The 15,476-nt window shown below is 39.8% G+C and overlaps 1 protein-coding gene across 4 annotated transcripts in view; it reads right to left on the reverse strand.

Annotated features, from left to right (window-relative positions):
- taf12 (TAF12 RNA polymerase II, TATA box binding protein (TBP)-associated factor) overlaps positions 1-15,476 on the reverse strand; it is a 47,874-nt gene that overhangs the window by 2,573 nt on the left and 29,825 nt on the right. For all 4 annotated transcript variants that reach the window (XM_010868409.3, XM_010868410.3, XM_020044603.2 and 1 more), the window contains 2 exons: positions 8,825-8,902; positions 8,564-8,678 (listed from right to left, as the gene is read on the reverse strand). In XM_010868409.3, the coding sequence (XP_010866711.1) occupies positions 8,564-8,678; positions 8,825-8,902 (193 nt within the window). The remainder of the gene's footprint in view (positions 1-8,563; positions 8,679-8,824; positions 8,903-15,476) is intronic.

Here is a 15,476-nt window from a genome sequence, read left to right on the forward strand (position 1 = left end):
CTTGATAGAACCCTATAGTGTTTTAGCTAGAACCATATACAGGGACTTTTTTTTTGAAGGGGCCTATATTGAACACTGCAAAAAGCTATTTAAACAATGTTCAATTTAGAGGACAAATCAAGGAACCCTGTATGGTTTTACTAACTTTCTTTTTTGTAAGAATGCACAAGGCCTAGCACAGTTTTTCCCAATACTGGTCCTGGTTGTGTTTTTAATTTTTTTTTATTATAATTTTTTTAATGCTAGTCAAGTGTCTAAGTAGTAGCGTACAATTTTAATCAGGTATGTGAGTGCAAAAATAATAAAAAATAACCAGGAAACTGACTAGCATTTGTTGGAAGAAATGCAGTTTGGTTGTCATTCATGAATGGCTAATAATGTGTTAAAACGGCTAGTGGCAAAAGCCATACAGTTCATAGATGCCATTTGTGTTGGAGATAAACATAAGAAATGTTACTCAGTTTAACACAATGGTTAATGTTGTCTAACGAAATATTCAAATGTGGCGTGATGTTAATGCGTGACAAAAGTATATCATGTCAAGAGGCAATACTGACAACCGGCAAATGTACAGCCCAGTGGTGAAGTGGTGTAAGGTTTTAGCGCCCTCAGTGTTAGTTTGATGTCCATATGTAAACGTATCGATACATTTGTAATGATTGTTAGCGCAAAGTCTGTCAGCACAATGGAAGGAGCGCACCTTCGTGTGTTAGGTTGTTTTCGTAGGTGGGCTATGGGTACTTCGGTAGCTATGACTTCTTTGGTATCGAATAAACAGAAAAAAATGAATTGCATGGAAATAAACTATTGGTTATACATTAACAGGTAACACTAGCCTGTTTATTACCATGTGTAGCTTATTATGTTAACTAGGATGTACAGTCCCTGACAAAAGTCTTGTCGCTTGTGTACAAATTGACCTGAAGTGCCGCTGAAATATATTTCTAATCAAGATGTCTTTACAAGAAATGGCTCATTTTAATCCCAACAGCTTTTGTAATAATGTTTCAGTGCAAAACGAAACTCTCAAAAAGTATTCTAATATTCACAGCTTGGTAAAGCCCATTGAGTCAATTTTTGCAAAGACATAAGTGTTGTCGCCTTGTCATATGAGCTTCACCTGTGACTAATAATGGATCAATTATGTCTCAGGTGTGTATAAAAACAACCCCAGTACACTAGACCTTCACATCAACTGCAACTAGACCTCTGCAAACATGCCTAAGATTCACCCTGAGACCAAAGTTTTGATTATCAAGAGGCTGAAGATCAGATCCACTGCTGATGTGCCAGACACCTTCAATGTGTCTCAGCGTCAAGTACAGAGGATAAAAAAAACATTTGAAGACACTGGAGACGTTTTTGACAAGCCCAGGTCAGGCAGACCCCGCAAGACAACTGCTCGAGAGGACCGTTTATTGGCTCGAAAATCCAAGGCCAGCCCCTTTTCCACTGCAGCAGAGCTCCACGAGACCTGGTCACCTGAAGTCCCTGTGTCAACCAGAACAGTTTGTCGGATTCTGTCTCGAAATGGCCTCCATGGTCGAATCAGTGCCCAGAAGCCAGCACTAAACAAAAGACAATTGAAAAACCGTGTGGCATTTGCCAAGGCCCACAGCCTGCTAAAAGGATGGAAAAGTGGAAGAAGGTGGATTTTTCAGATGAATTTTTCTGTTGAATTACACCACAGTCGCCGCAAATTTTGCAGGAGACCTACTGGAGCCCCATGGATCCGAGATTCACCCATAAAACAGTGAAGTTCGGTGGCAGAAAAATCATGGTCTGGGGTTACATCCAGAATGGGGGTGTGCGAGAGACCTGCAGGGTGGAAGGCAACATCAATAGTCTAAAATACCAAGAAATCTTAGCTACTTCTTATATTCCCAACCATAAGAGAGGCCAAATTCTGCAGCAGGATGGTGCTCCATCGCATACTTCCATCTCCACATCAAAGTTCTTCAAGGCGAAGAAGATCAAGATGCTCCAGGATTGGCCAGCCCAGTCACCAGACATGAACATCATTGAGCATATGTGGGGTAGGATGAAAGACGAAACCAAAGAATATTGATGAACTCTGGGAGGCATGCAAGACTGCTTTCTTTGCTATTCCTGATGACTTCATCAATAAATTGTATGAATCCTTGCCAAACCGCATGGATGCAGTCCTTCAAGCTCATGGAAGTCATACAAGATATTAAATTTGGATCTCACAGCACCACTACTTAATTAGCTGACATATTTTTGTATTTGCAGTAAATTTGTTCAATTTCTGTTTAGGCGACAAAACTTTTGTCTTGCCAAAATTTGACCTTTCCGTCTTGATTAAATGATACATCTTTTTTCAGTGAAACTAATTTATTTCAGTGCATTAAACATCATTTGGGAGGGTTTTAGCTTTTCATATGAGCTATTTCTAACACCAATTGATTAATTAAAAGTCAGGTTAATAGCAGGTGTTTCTACAAAATAGACAAAATAGATAAGCGAATGACATAGGTTTATGGATAGGCCCATTGGAGATAATGCATAAACCATGCAAATGTAAGAATGGCTGCAATCAAACTGTATTTAATTTCAAATAACTATAGGTACATTTAAAAGACAACAAGGCTAAAATTATTTTCCATTTTAAGAATGGATCTAAGAGAAAACTGCTTGAGGAAATACCTGCACAAGAGGCCACAGAAGTATTGAATGCGGTTGATAGACAGTTTACCAGTTGACGAAACAGCTGTGTCACTGTGTAATTTATGTGAATTATATATATAAACAATATTGCAATTTTTAACACTCCAGCCTCCATATAGCATCTCCAGTTAACGGTAAGGAATTTAGCAAGAAGTCACTCTAAAGATCTGAAGGTTAGATTGATACTAACAAAACTCCTGTTTAGGCTTTTATTGTTATATATATATGCCTCCATTTATCATGAGCTGAACTCAAAGATCTAAGACTTTCTCTATGACCACAAAAGGCCTATTTCTCTCAAATATTGTTCACAAATCTGTCTAAATCTGTGTTAGTGAGCAATTCACAGGTGTGGCATATCAAGACGCTGATTAGACAGCATGATTATTGCACTGGTGTGCCTTAGGCTGGCAACACTAACAGGCCACTCTAAAGTGTAGTTCCATCACACAGCACAATGCCACAGATGTTGCAAGTTTTGAGGGAACGTACAATAGGCATGCTGACTGCAGGAATGTCCACCAGAGCTGTTGCCCGTAAAAATAATGTTCATTTATCTACCATAAGCTGTCTCCAAAGGCATTACAGAGAATTTAGCAGTACATACATGGTCTTCGGTTGTGAGGCAGTATCAGTGGACAGTTGTTTTCGCCCTATGCCAGTCTGTAACTCCTGTTCTCCCAATGTCTGTTGCTTGACCTTGTTCTTATGAACCGCTGTCTTTGACATTTTCAGGATGGAAGCAACCTGACGCTCACTGTATCCCTCTGCCAGTAAAGACAGAACTGAACCATTCTTTTCCTCATTCATAGCTTTTCATTTAAACTCTTTTGTCATGCTGAATAGTTCTTTTTTTTATTCAAATTAACTTTGAGGTACTACCTGCACTGTTTTTGCCATCCAGCGGGTCCAATTGCAAGAGAATAGTGACGACCACAGCAGTGGTTTTTATACTTTTCTTTGTAAAATTTTCTTTGGTTCAGGTAATCTCCTAATAAGTACCTCATTAACTAACATGAGGTGTGCCCGTGTTGGAATTTAACAGACACTGGAATAGAATGGTTGTCCTACATGTAGATTTAAGACCAAACCATCACATTGTCTCCACCATGCTTGACAGTTGGCGTCAAGCACTCCTCCAGCATCTTTTCATTTGGTCTGTGTCTCATGAATGTTCTTCTCTGTGATCAAAACACCTCAAACTTAGATTTGTCTGTCCATAACACTTTTTTCCAACCTTACTCGGCCTAGTGTCTGTTCCTTTGCCCATCTAAACAATTTCTTTTTATTGGCTAGTTTGAGATATGGCTTTTTCTTTGCAACTTTACCCAGAAGGCCAGCATCCTGGAGACACCTCTTAACTGTTGACGCTGAGTCTGGGGTTTTGCGGCTACTAGACTATTTAATGAAGCTTCCAGTTGAGGACCTGTGAGGTGTCTGTTTCTCAAACTTGTATTTGTCCTCTTGCTCAGTTGTGCACTGGGGCCTTCCACTCCTCTTTCTATTCTTGAGTCAGTTTGCCCTGTTCGGTGAAGGGAATAGTACACAGCATTGTACAAGATCTTCAGTTTCCCAGCATGGATAAGCCTTCATTTCTCAGAACAAGAATAGACTGAATAGTTTCAGAAGAAGAATAGTTTCAGAAGAAAGTTATTTGTTTCTGGCCTTTTTATTTAGAAAACAAGGACATTTCTAAGTGACCCATATGTTTTTAACAGTAGTGTATATATGTACTATACCTTAACTTTAGACAAAAGGAGAACATGCTAGTCATGCAATTGATGTTAGTGCGGATTTGATATACTATACAAAGTCATGTGCCATGACTCTCCTGTCATTTTATTTTGAATTAATAACAAAACATTGAGTCAGTTTACTAGAACTGACAAAATACAGTTTATAACATTTTCACAATAGCATTATTACCATCCTGTCACTTTGAACTGACAAAAAGTTTATAGGAATGTCATGATAGCATTATGACCATCCTGTGTCACTTTACATGAACTGACAAAATACATTAAGACTATACAAAATAAGCATTATGACCATAATTATTGATAACAGACCAATCACCTAGCTGTAATAGTTGCTTAATAGTCATGATTACAACAGCTACCCTGATATGTTTAATAGTGCTATAGTGCATTTCAAAGGTAGAAACTGTCACTAGTTCATTCATTGGAGTTGAGTTTTGTGTTACGTTCAGGAAATTTTGGGTTTTTAGTATGATGTTGATGCATGACTCATGATATGGACAAGGGGGGGACTTTGTTTAAAGGGTTTATTGGGAATGAATTATGCATTTCATTATTGTGTCATGTTAGGTCTGTTTCTGTTGGACACAGGTTAGATTGACAGTAGCCTGGGACTTGATGTGTATGTTAAAGATGGATCACTATGATCACTACGACTGCAGTGTCATACGGTGCTATGTGTCAGGGCAAGCTGTGTCCATTGCATATTGTTTTCATTCCATTTAAGGAATAATAAAGCCTCATAGGCCAGATAACCCTTTTTATAATTTTTCTTTATTGTTTTTTTTAACGGAAGTGTTTGGACCTTTTCAGTTCATTAGGAACTGGATTGTACCTTTATTTTGCTAGCTTTAACAACATGTAATGTTCATTTGTTATATGATTGAAGGGGGGACTGAGAGGAAATTGGCATGAGAAACTTAACACAACGCAGATGGGCTGACTAACTACAATACACAGGACGTAATGCCTGTTACTGGCCCCACACATCCTGTCCATAAATCTTGTCCATACCTTCTGCTAGGAGTTGCCCATGGGAATGACATAGGTTTATGGATAGGCCCATTGACCATAGGTTGGAACATACCATACAAGGGTCTTTTGGAGGGTATTGGACTGTGTAATGGTTGGTTATGACCACTGGCCACCTCTTATGTATCCTGGCATAAAAGACGGTGTTCACTTTGTAATCACTGGAGAGAAAAATGAAAAAACTATGGAAGGTTAACATCGTAGCCTCATGCTGAATAAAGATGTCTCTCCCCTGACTTCCGGTTGCATTAATTTTGTTCATGGATAACAAATTGACAGAATCAGTGGAGAAAATACTTTTAAATTAAAAGATTAAAATGTATTATGAAGTTATAAACATTGCCCATTACCACTTTAGTTTAAGCTGCAATTTCAGTAAAAATACAAAATTAAAGATTTTTTTCCAATTACTCACTGGTCAGAAAGTTGTTTTGCATCAATGCCTGATACAATGAAGTTCCAAATAATAATATTAAAAAATATAATTACCTGTTCCAAAAAAAAGCACCAACTCAGAGTTCCACTTAAGACTCAAGCCATTCGATTAACACAATCTAGCATTGTCTTGTCAGCGTTAGCTCTGTTTTTCAGTTTTCCCCTACTTTTACATTTGGGCTTATAAACAATATGTAATGTTTATGGATCATCATGTATTTGGCTTCAAATGATTCTGAATAACCCCAGCTAATATATGCATGCATGTTCATGTACTTATAAAGTAGTATTTGAGTAAAAAATGCACAATAAAACAAATAATTTTAAAAAGCAAAATCTGATTTTTCTCTATATACAGTGGGGAAAACAAGTATTTGATACACAGCCCATATTGCAGGATTTCCTACTTACAAAGCATATAGAGGTCTGTAATTTTTATCATAGGTACACTTCAACTGTGAGAGACAGAATCTAAAACAAAAATCCCATTGTATGATTTTTAAATAACTAATTTACATTTTATTGCATGACATAAGTATTTGATCACCTACCAACCAGTAAGAATTCCTGCAGAGAGCAGGAATTAGTTAGTTTTTCTTTAAGAAGCCCTCCTGTTCTCCACTCATTACCTGTATTAACTGCACCTGTTTGAACTCGTTACCTGTATAAAAGACACCTGTCCACACACTCAATCATACAGACTCCAACCTCTCCACAATGGCCAAGACCAGAGAGCTGCGTAAGTCAGTCAGGGATAAAATTGTAGACCTGCACAAGGCTAGGATGGGCTACAGGACAATAGGCAAGCAGCTTGGTGAGAAGGCAACAACTGTTGCCGCAATTATTCGAAAATGGAAGAAGTTCAAGATCTCTCTCGGTCTGGGGCTCCATGCAAGATCTCACTTCGTGGGGCATCAATGATCATGAGGAAGGTGAGGGATAAGCCCAGAACTACACGGCAGGACCTGGTCAATGACCTGAAGAGAGCTGGGACCACAGTCTCAAAGAAAACCATTAGTAACACACTACGCTGTCATGGATTAAAATCCTGCAGCGTACACAAGGTCCCCCGGCTCAAGCCAGCGCATGTCCAGGCCAATCTGAAGTTTGCCAATGAACATCTGGATGATCCAGAAGAGGAATGGGAGAAGGTCATGTGGTCTGACAAAAAGAGCTTTTTGGTCTAAACTCCACTCGCCGTGTTTGGAGGAAGGAGGAGGATGAGTACAACCCCAAGAACACCATCCCAACCGTGAAGCATGGAGGTGGAAACATCATTCTTTGGGGATGCTTTTCTGCAAGGGGGACAGGACGACTGCACCATATTGAGGGGAGGATGGATGGGGCCATGTATCGCGAGATCTTGGCCAACAACCTCCTTCCCTCAGTAAGAGCATTGAAGATGGGTCGTGGCTGTGTCTTCCAGCATGACAACAACCCGAAACACACTGCCAGGGCAACTAAGGAGTGGCTCCGTAAGAAACATCTCAAGGTCCTGGAGTGGCCTAGCCAGTCTCCAGACCTGAACCAAACAGAAAATCTTTGGAGGGAGCTGAAAGTCTGTATTGCCCAGCGACAGCCCCGAAACCTGAAGGATCTGGAGAAGGTCTGTATGGAGGAGTGGGCCAAAATCCCTGCTGCAAACCTGGTCAAGAACAACAGGAAACGTATGATCTCTGTAATTGCAAACAAAGGTTTCTGTACCAAATATTAAGTTCTGCTTTTCTGATGTATCAAATACTTATGTCATGCAACAAAATGCAAATTAATTACTTAAAAATCATACAATGCGATTTTCTGGATTTTTGTTTTAGATTCCGTCACTCACAGTTGAAGAGTACGTATGATAAAAATTACATACTTCTACATGCTTTGTAAGTGGGAAAACCTGCAAAATCGGCAGTGTATCAAATACTTGTTCTCCCCACTTTAGTTTCACTAGTAATTGCGCAATTCTTATGACTATTCCAAGTACTAAGACACTAGTATTACTGGCTTTTAAGCTTTTAAAACAGCCAGTGGCAAAACCCATTCAGTTCATAGATGCTATTTGTAGTGGAAGTAAACCTCATGAGGAAATATTCAAACTTAGCGTGATGCCAATGCGCGAAAAAATGTCATGTTGAGACAGTATTGCTACAATGTAGGTCCCAATCAGTCCCAATACTGGCAATATAGCTTACTATATACTAAACAGTACATACTTTACCATCATCCGCGAAGTACGTACTGTACTTGTAGTGTGTAGAATGCGATTTGAGATTCAGCCATAGTCTAGGCCTATGTCAATGAACTTGGCTTTTGAAGACAGTGAAAGTGGTAAGACATTCAAATACTTTTTTCCCCTCACTGCAGTCGCATCAGGTTAACGGTCAGAGGGAATGCCTCAAAATGCATGTTTGGTCCCAGGTAAGCATTCTGGCCTTGGTTGAGGTAGCTGTCCTGTAACTGTAATGTCGGGAGCCAAACTTACCACTGACCACCTTTTTGCCGCACTTACAAATAGGCTGTGAGTCTGTGCGAGATGAGAGAACTAATTTACTGCTCAGAGGCTCTAACTGCAAGGCTACCAGATGCCCCTGCAATGCCAAAATAATTGCAGAGACTGCAGCACCAACCATCAACCAGTATCCGTCTGTACTACTACTCACCCAGGTGTAGTTGGACGTCCTTCACTTCTAAGGTGTTGGACTTACGATGACGGGCCAGCTGACAGGCAGCAGTCACCACACTCTCAATGAAATCGTCGGCAATCTGCAGCAACATCTGAGAAAAGACATATTAAACCTCATGTTTCTTTCTTCATATGAACATTTTTAAAATGTGTGGGTGCTTCTTCACCAAGAGCTTATATGGATCCAAATGAATGTTGCAGTGAGGCTTCAGTGAAAGTAATATCTAAGATAACATACCTCTTCTACATCCTCATCAAGCTGCTCATTGGGGTCAATCTCTCTTACTAGGTCCTGCAGCTTCTTTTTAGTAAGTACCTGAAGAGGGCAAAACAGGATGTAAGTCCATGAATGAATTTTTGCACATATTTATTTTGAAAACCACAATTGCAGTATATACAGTATATTTTCATGGTCAAAATGAACAACTTCACAATGCATTTAATATTTTCAATGACCTGTCAGACAACATAAAAGGCATGACATTTTGGGGTTTTAAGTTTTTAAATACCTTGTGTAAATAAAATAATCTAATGTGATACAAATTAATTTCTCTTAGATATTTTCAGGCATTTCAATATTTAACAGGAAAGTGGGGAAAGAGGATAGTTTTTTGTTGAAAAAAAAGAAGGTCACATTTGAACATACAAGGCAGCCCACCCTAGACCAGAAATCTTTCATAAAATGCATTTACTTTTAAAACTGAAACATTTATTAAGTGATCACCGTCAAGATCTAGCAGGGAAGTTTACTTAAATTGATTAGGGATATGCTAAAGATATTTGGCAGCACCGAACGAAGTTGACCTAATAACAATGTAAATTACTATACCTTTATTTCAATGAGGAAAACAGACTGAGACCAAGGTCTCATTTACAGCTGGGCGCAGGTACAAAGATAAAATAAATAATGAATACATAATTATAAAATCAGTAATAGTAGTCTTAAGTATTCTTTTGTAAACACTGATCTAATTAAGTTAGACAAGATTAAGCATTGTGCTAAATTGACTAACTTGCAGCTTGAATAGCTGACAAGCTAGTAGTATTATCTTGCTACCATGGAATCGTCCTTAGAATGGAGCCCATGCTAACAAGAGTGCAGGCGACCTTTAGACTGTCAAAGACAATTTTGCTTGAACAAAAGCAGCTGGCTACAGATGTTAATATCAGCAAAAAACAGATCACACCACCTACAAAAATATGATGCCATTATTATAGTGTAGACTAATAATAGGCTATTGTAAAAATACATGTGGTGGAAACAGAGGCTCTTCTGCATGCATAAGCTAGACATCCTATGGAAACTGACAATTCATGTTGCATTTGTTTATTTTTGGCCTAAAAGCCCTCATTCAGATTGGAAACATGGTTTTTGAATGAAAATATTGTCCAAAGAAATTGTCTATGAAAATAATAGTGATCTGGCTCAAATAATTGCAATTAGGCAGTTATGTAATAATTGCGACAAGCAATAGTTGTAGCCTAAAGTGGGGAGAACAAGTTTATGATACACTGCCAATTTTGCAGGTTTTCCTACTTATAAAGCATGTACAGGTCTGTCATTTTTTACTAATTTCCAGAAAATCACATATGATTTTTAAATAATCAATTTGCATTTTATTGCATGAAATATTTTATCATCTACCAACCTGTAAGAATTCCGGATCTCACAGACCTGTTAGTTTTTCTTTAAGAAGCCCTCCTGTTCTCCACTCAAGACCTGTATTAACTGCACCTGTTCAAACTCGTTACCTGTATAAAAGACACCTGTCCACACACTCAATCAAACAGACTCCAACCTCTCCAAAATGGCCAAGACCAGAGAGCGGTGTAAGGACATCAGGGATAATATTGTAGACCTGCACAAGGCTGGGATGGGCTACAGGACAATAGGCAAGCAGCTTGGTAAGAAGGCAACAACTGTTGGCGCAATTATTAGAAAATGGAAAAGGTTCAAAATGTGGGTCAATCTACCTCGGTCTGGGGCTCCATGCAAGATCTCACCTCGTGGGGCATCAATGATCATGAGTAAGGTGAGGGATCAGCCCAGAACTACACGGCAGGACCTTGTAAATGACCAGAAGAAAGCTGGGACCACAGTCTCAAAGAAAACCATTAGTAACACACTACGCCGTCATGGATTAAAATCCTGCAGCGCACACAAGGTCCCCCTGCTCAAGCCAGCGCATGTCCAGGCCCGTCTGAAGTTTGCCAATGACCATCTGGATGATCCAGAGGAGGAATGGGAGAAGGTCATGTGGTCTGACGAGACAAAAATAGAGCTTTTTGGTCTAAACTCCACTCGCCGTGTTTGGAGGACGAGTACAACCGCGAGATCTTTGGAGGGAGCTGAAAGTCCGTACTGCCCAGCGACAGCCCCGAAACCTGAAGGATCTGGAGAAGGTCTGTATGGAGGAGAGGGCCAAAATCCCTGCTGCAGTGTGTGCAAACCTGGTCAAGAACCACAGGAAATGTGTGATCTCTAATTGCAAAAAAAGGTTTCTGTACCAAATATTAAGTTCAGCTTTTCTGATGTATGAAATACTTATGTCATGCAATAAAATGAAAATAATTACTTAAAAATCATACAATGTGATTTTCTGGATTTTTGTTTTAGATTCCGTCACTCACAGTTAAAATTAGACTTTGACATGCTTTGTAAGTGAGAAAACATGCAAAATCAGCAGTGTATCAAATACTTGTTCTCCACACTGTACATTAGCATCCAGGGACCAGAGGCTACACAGTATCAGCGAGATAGGTTTGTGTAGAGATGGCTGACAGCAGGAGAGAGAGCATGTCATGTTTGAGGTGTGTTAACAAGTTCTGTTTAAAAGTAAATTGTTTTTTTTTACTGTTACCTTTTTATTTAATTTTAGAAATAGAAATGTGATTAAATTTTGTTTTGTTTTATATATCCAGGATATATTTAATGAATGATTAAACATTTGAACAGAACAACAGAAAGGTTTTGTTGTAATATGAACAAATTACCACATTAGGAGGGAAGGACGGTAAAATTAGTCTTGGGGCAAAGTTTATTTTATTTTTTTTACGCAGAGCTCAGCAACTTTAACGCTAACCCTCCAGCTCAGCGACTCTCTGGCTCAGGTACTAACAGGCGACACATCCAGGGGTGAGCCACGAGGGACATGTGGTTTTAGCCTCAGAGGCTAGCAGCAAGCAGTATGTTTTTACCCCAAAGCCGGCAGAAAATATCCACCCCTTGCCTCAAAGACAGCTTTCCACACTCTTTGCATTCTCTCAACCAGATTCATGAGACAATTACCTGGAATGCATTCTATTAACAGGTGTACCTTGTTAAAGATCAATTGCGGCATTAATCCCTTTCCATCGTAATACATTAGGGCGGGTATAAAGGGCGACCAGGCAGGCTGGGTTAACAGAATAATAATTACATTTATAGAGCGCTTTTCATTATATAGAATAACCTCAAAGTACATTAAAGAAAAAAATGAAAAGAAATACATGTAAGGACAAGAAAAGCACGGTTATCAAAAAGGCTTCCTATATAAAAAAAAGATTCAGGCCTGTTTTGAATGAGCCTAGAGTCTTTGGTGACTTCAGGTGGTTCAGGAGGGCATTCCAGAGGCTAGGAGCGGACGAGCTAAAAGCCTGATCCCCCAAGAAGCAGAACTTGGCCATGAGGACTTTTGGAGGAGCAGGATTTCACCTGACCTGAGTGCGCAGGTGGGGCTAGGGAGGGACATCAGTTCCTTGGGCACTGCTGTGAATACACTGGTAGGTCAATAGGAGCATAGTGAATTTTATCTGAAAAGAGAAAGGAAGCCAGTGCAGAGATGCCAGGATGAGGGTGATATGGTTGTTTCCATACTCTCATCAGGATCCTGGCAGCACTGTTTTGGATGTATTGGCGTTTCTGGAGACTTCTGCCAGGGAGGAGATAATGATTATCTGTGTACTGCAGTAGTCATGAGGACTGACACAGAAAAGTGAGAATTACCTCTGCTGCACAGAATAAATTTAGAGTTACCAGCCTAAAGCCCGATTTATGCTTCTGCGGGTCTGTGTTGTTAATGTCATGTGCGTCTGTACGCAGACGTGCTCAGCATTTATAGTTGTTGTCTGGCCTTGTTGTTTGGATTGCCATTACACTTCTTAGCACTAGGTGGCGATGTAACTCAAAACGTTGGTTTGTTCCTTTGTAGATAAGGAAAGAATCACAGAAGTAACTGTATAGTCGGTAAACAATAATAGGTAGCTTACTAGCTAGATCGGGGAAGACGGTTTCTGGAATGGCGCGTTTGAAAGAACTAGTAAAATAGAGAAGACGCTTGGCATCTGGTTTGTTCGCTTGTAGAGCAGGAAAACTTCACACAAGTAGTATCTGTGTAATTGGTATACAATATAATAGCTATCTAGCTAGAATACAGTGTGCTTGTTCAGCAGATGCGTAATATGGACGAAGAGTGTATTTAAAATATTTTAGCATTGTTGGGTCTGGGGTATCACATCTTCCTCATCACAATACCCCATATATTTTCTATAAGGTTAAGGTCAGGTGGGTTTGCTGGCTAATTATGAACAGGGATACCATGGTCCTTAAACCAGGTACGGGTAGTTTTGGCACGGTGTGCAGGTGCCAAGTCCTGTTGGAAAATGAAATCTGCATCTCCATAACGTTGGTCAGCAGCAGGAAGCATGAAGTGCTCGAAAACTTCCAGGTAGACGGCTGCGTTGACCTTGGACCTCAGAAAACACAGTGGACCAACACCAGCAGATGACATGGCACCCCAAACCATCACTGACTGTGGAAACTTTACACTGGACTTCTAACAATGTGGATTATGTGCCTCTCCTCGCTTCCTCCAGACTCTGGGACCTTGATTTCCAAAGGAAATGCAAAATGTACTTTCATCAGAGAACATAACTCAGCAGCAGTCCAGTCTTTTTTGTCTTTAGCCCAGGCGAGATGCTTCTGACGCTGTGTCTTGTTCAAGAGTGGCTTGACACAAGGAATGCGACAGCTGAAACCCATGTCTTGCATACGTCTGTGCGTGGTGGTTCTTGAACTGTTTTGGAATACCTGGTCTATAGTATTCTCTATTGGAGTTTAAGTAAATGTTCTTACAACAACACTATTCATGTGTGCGCGTGTCCTCTATACTTATATTCTGCATCTATCAATAGATTCAGAGGTTGTTGTTGGGTTAATACTTAAGGTCGGTTGCTACTTTAATATTTGTTGACAAAGTGCCAAAATTAAGTGTTGCTGATGCAAAATAGGCCCTTCATTACCAAACACCAAGTAACTAAATTGGATACAATTATGAGTCTCAGGAATTTCACTCTTTTTAAGGAGGGTCTCATTGGAGGGGTCATGACCCTGTCCCCCCTAATTCTACGCCCCTGATTACAGTATAACCACTTCTCTGGGCACCACTACACCACTGCTCTACTCCCCTCTCTACACCCACCCTGAGTTTGACTGAGGGCTAGGTTTCTCTTTCCTAAACACATGAACATACATGCAGGTGAACTGATGCAATTTTTAGACACAGCAAACCAAGAATGTATCAACATAGAATCAGCTAAATAACAATGGCAACAACACAGGTAAGAAACGTTAGCTATCTAGATGTGTTTCTTTAGAATAACGTACATTTTAGTTAAATTGGGTTTAGTTAGAATGTAGCCTGCCAACGTTAGCTTAGTGGTTCTGGGAGCTAGCTCTAGTTAGTCTAATAAATGTTACTATGTATGACTTAGCCAGCTAGCTATTAATTTTTAAGTTTCGGTTTTCAAAAGAATCTTTACATAAATCAAAACAGAAATTAGACAGACACTAGATGCGAGATTGCACTAGCTAGCTACGGTAAAATGCGTAACTGTAACAAATAATGTCAGACTGTCTGTAGCCTTCTGTGGCGAACTTAAAATGATATTATACAAAATCACATTGGTTACATGCCAGCTAGATAGATAATTAACATATGTATATAATACTGAATAAAATCAGTTTATCCTTTTAAATTACCTGACGATAGCTAGACTAGCTGCATCCACTGGGAGCTACAGGGGCAAGTGTAAAGCAAAACAACCGACATAAAAATGTACAAAATATTGCCTGTCCAGAAAGCGCTAACACGGGCTCGAAAGGGCCAGTGAGAAAATAAAGTTAGCGGTGGACCCTGAAAAGTGCTATCAGAGTCGAACTTCATCCCTGTAATTACATTGTTTCTAGCTTGAAAATGCAGCTGAACTAGAGCTGCACAATTAATCTAAATAATCACAATTTGAACATGCACGATTTTTAAATGCAGAAAGCTGGATTTTTGACATTTTATTTTTACATACAATCAAAATAATTATTTTTACAGGTGCACCATCCTGGCTATTATCATATTCTTATTGGTATAATTGGTACAATTCAGATTATTATTAAAAAGGTTGGAGCCTGGCAAGCGAACGGCACAACTGTGTCAATAAAAACATATCCACAAGCGCTCTTATAACATGGCTGATCGGTGTATAAATGGCTGATCAGCCATAACATTATGACCACCTGCCTAATATTGTGTAGGTCCTCTTTTGCCACTACAACAGCCCTAACCCATCGAGGTATGGACTCCATTAGACCTCTGAAGGTGTGTTGTGGTATCTTGCACCAAGACGTGAGCAGCAGATCCTTTAAGTTGCGAGGTGGGGCCTTCATGGATCTGGGGAATTTGGAGGCCAAGTAAACACCTTGAACACGTTGCTGTGCTCCTCAAATCATTCCTGAACCATTTGTGTGGTGGCAGGGCGCATTATCCTGCTGAAAGAGGCCAATGCCATCAGGGAACACTGTTGCCATGAAAGAGTGCACATGGTCTGCAACAATGCTTAGGTAGGTGGTACGTGTTAAA

The sequence above is a fragment of the Esox lucius genome, chromosome 20, assembly GCF_011004845.1.
Source record: "Esox lucius isolate fEsoLuc1 chromosome 20, fEsoLuc1.pri, whole genome shotgun sequence".
NCBI lineage: Eukaryota > Metazoa > Chordata > Actinopteri > Esociformes > Esocidae > Esox > Esox lucius.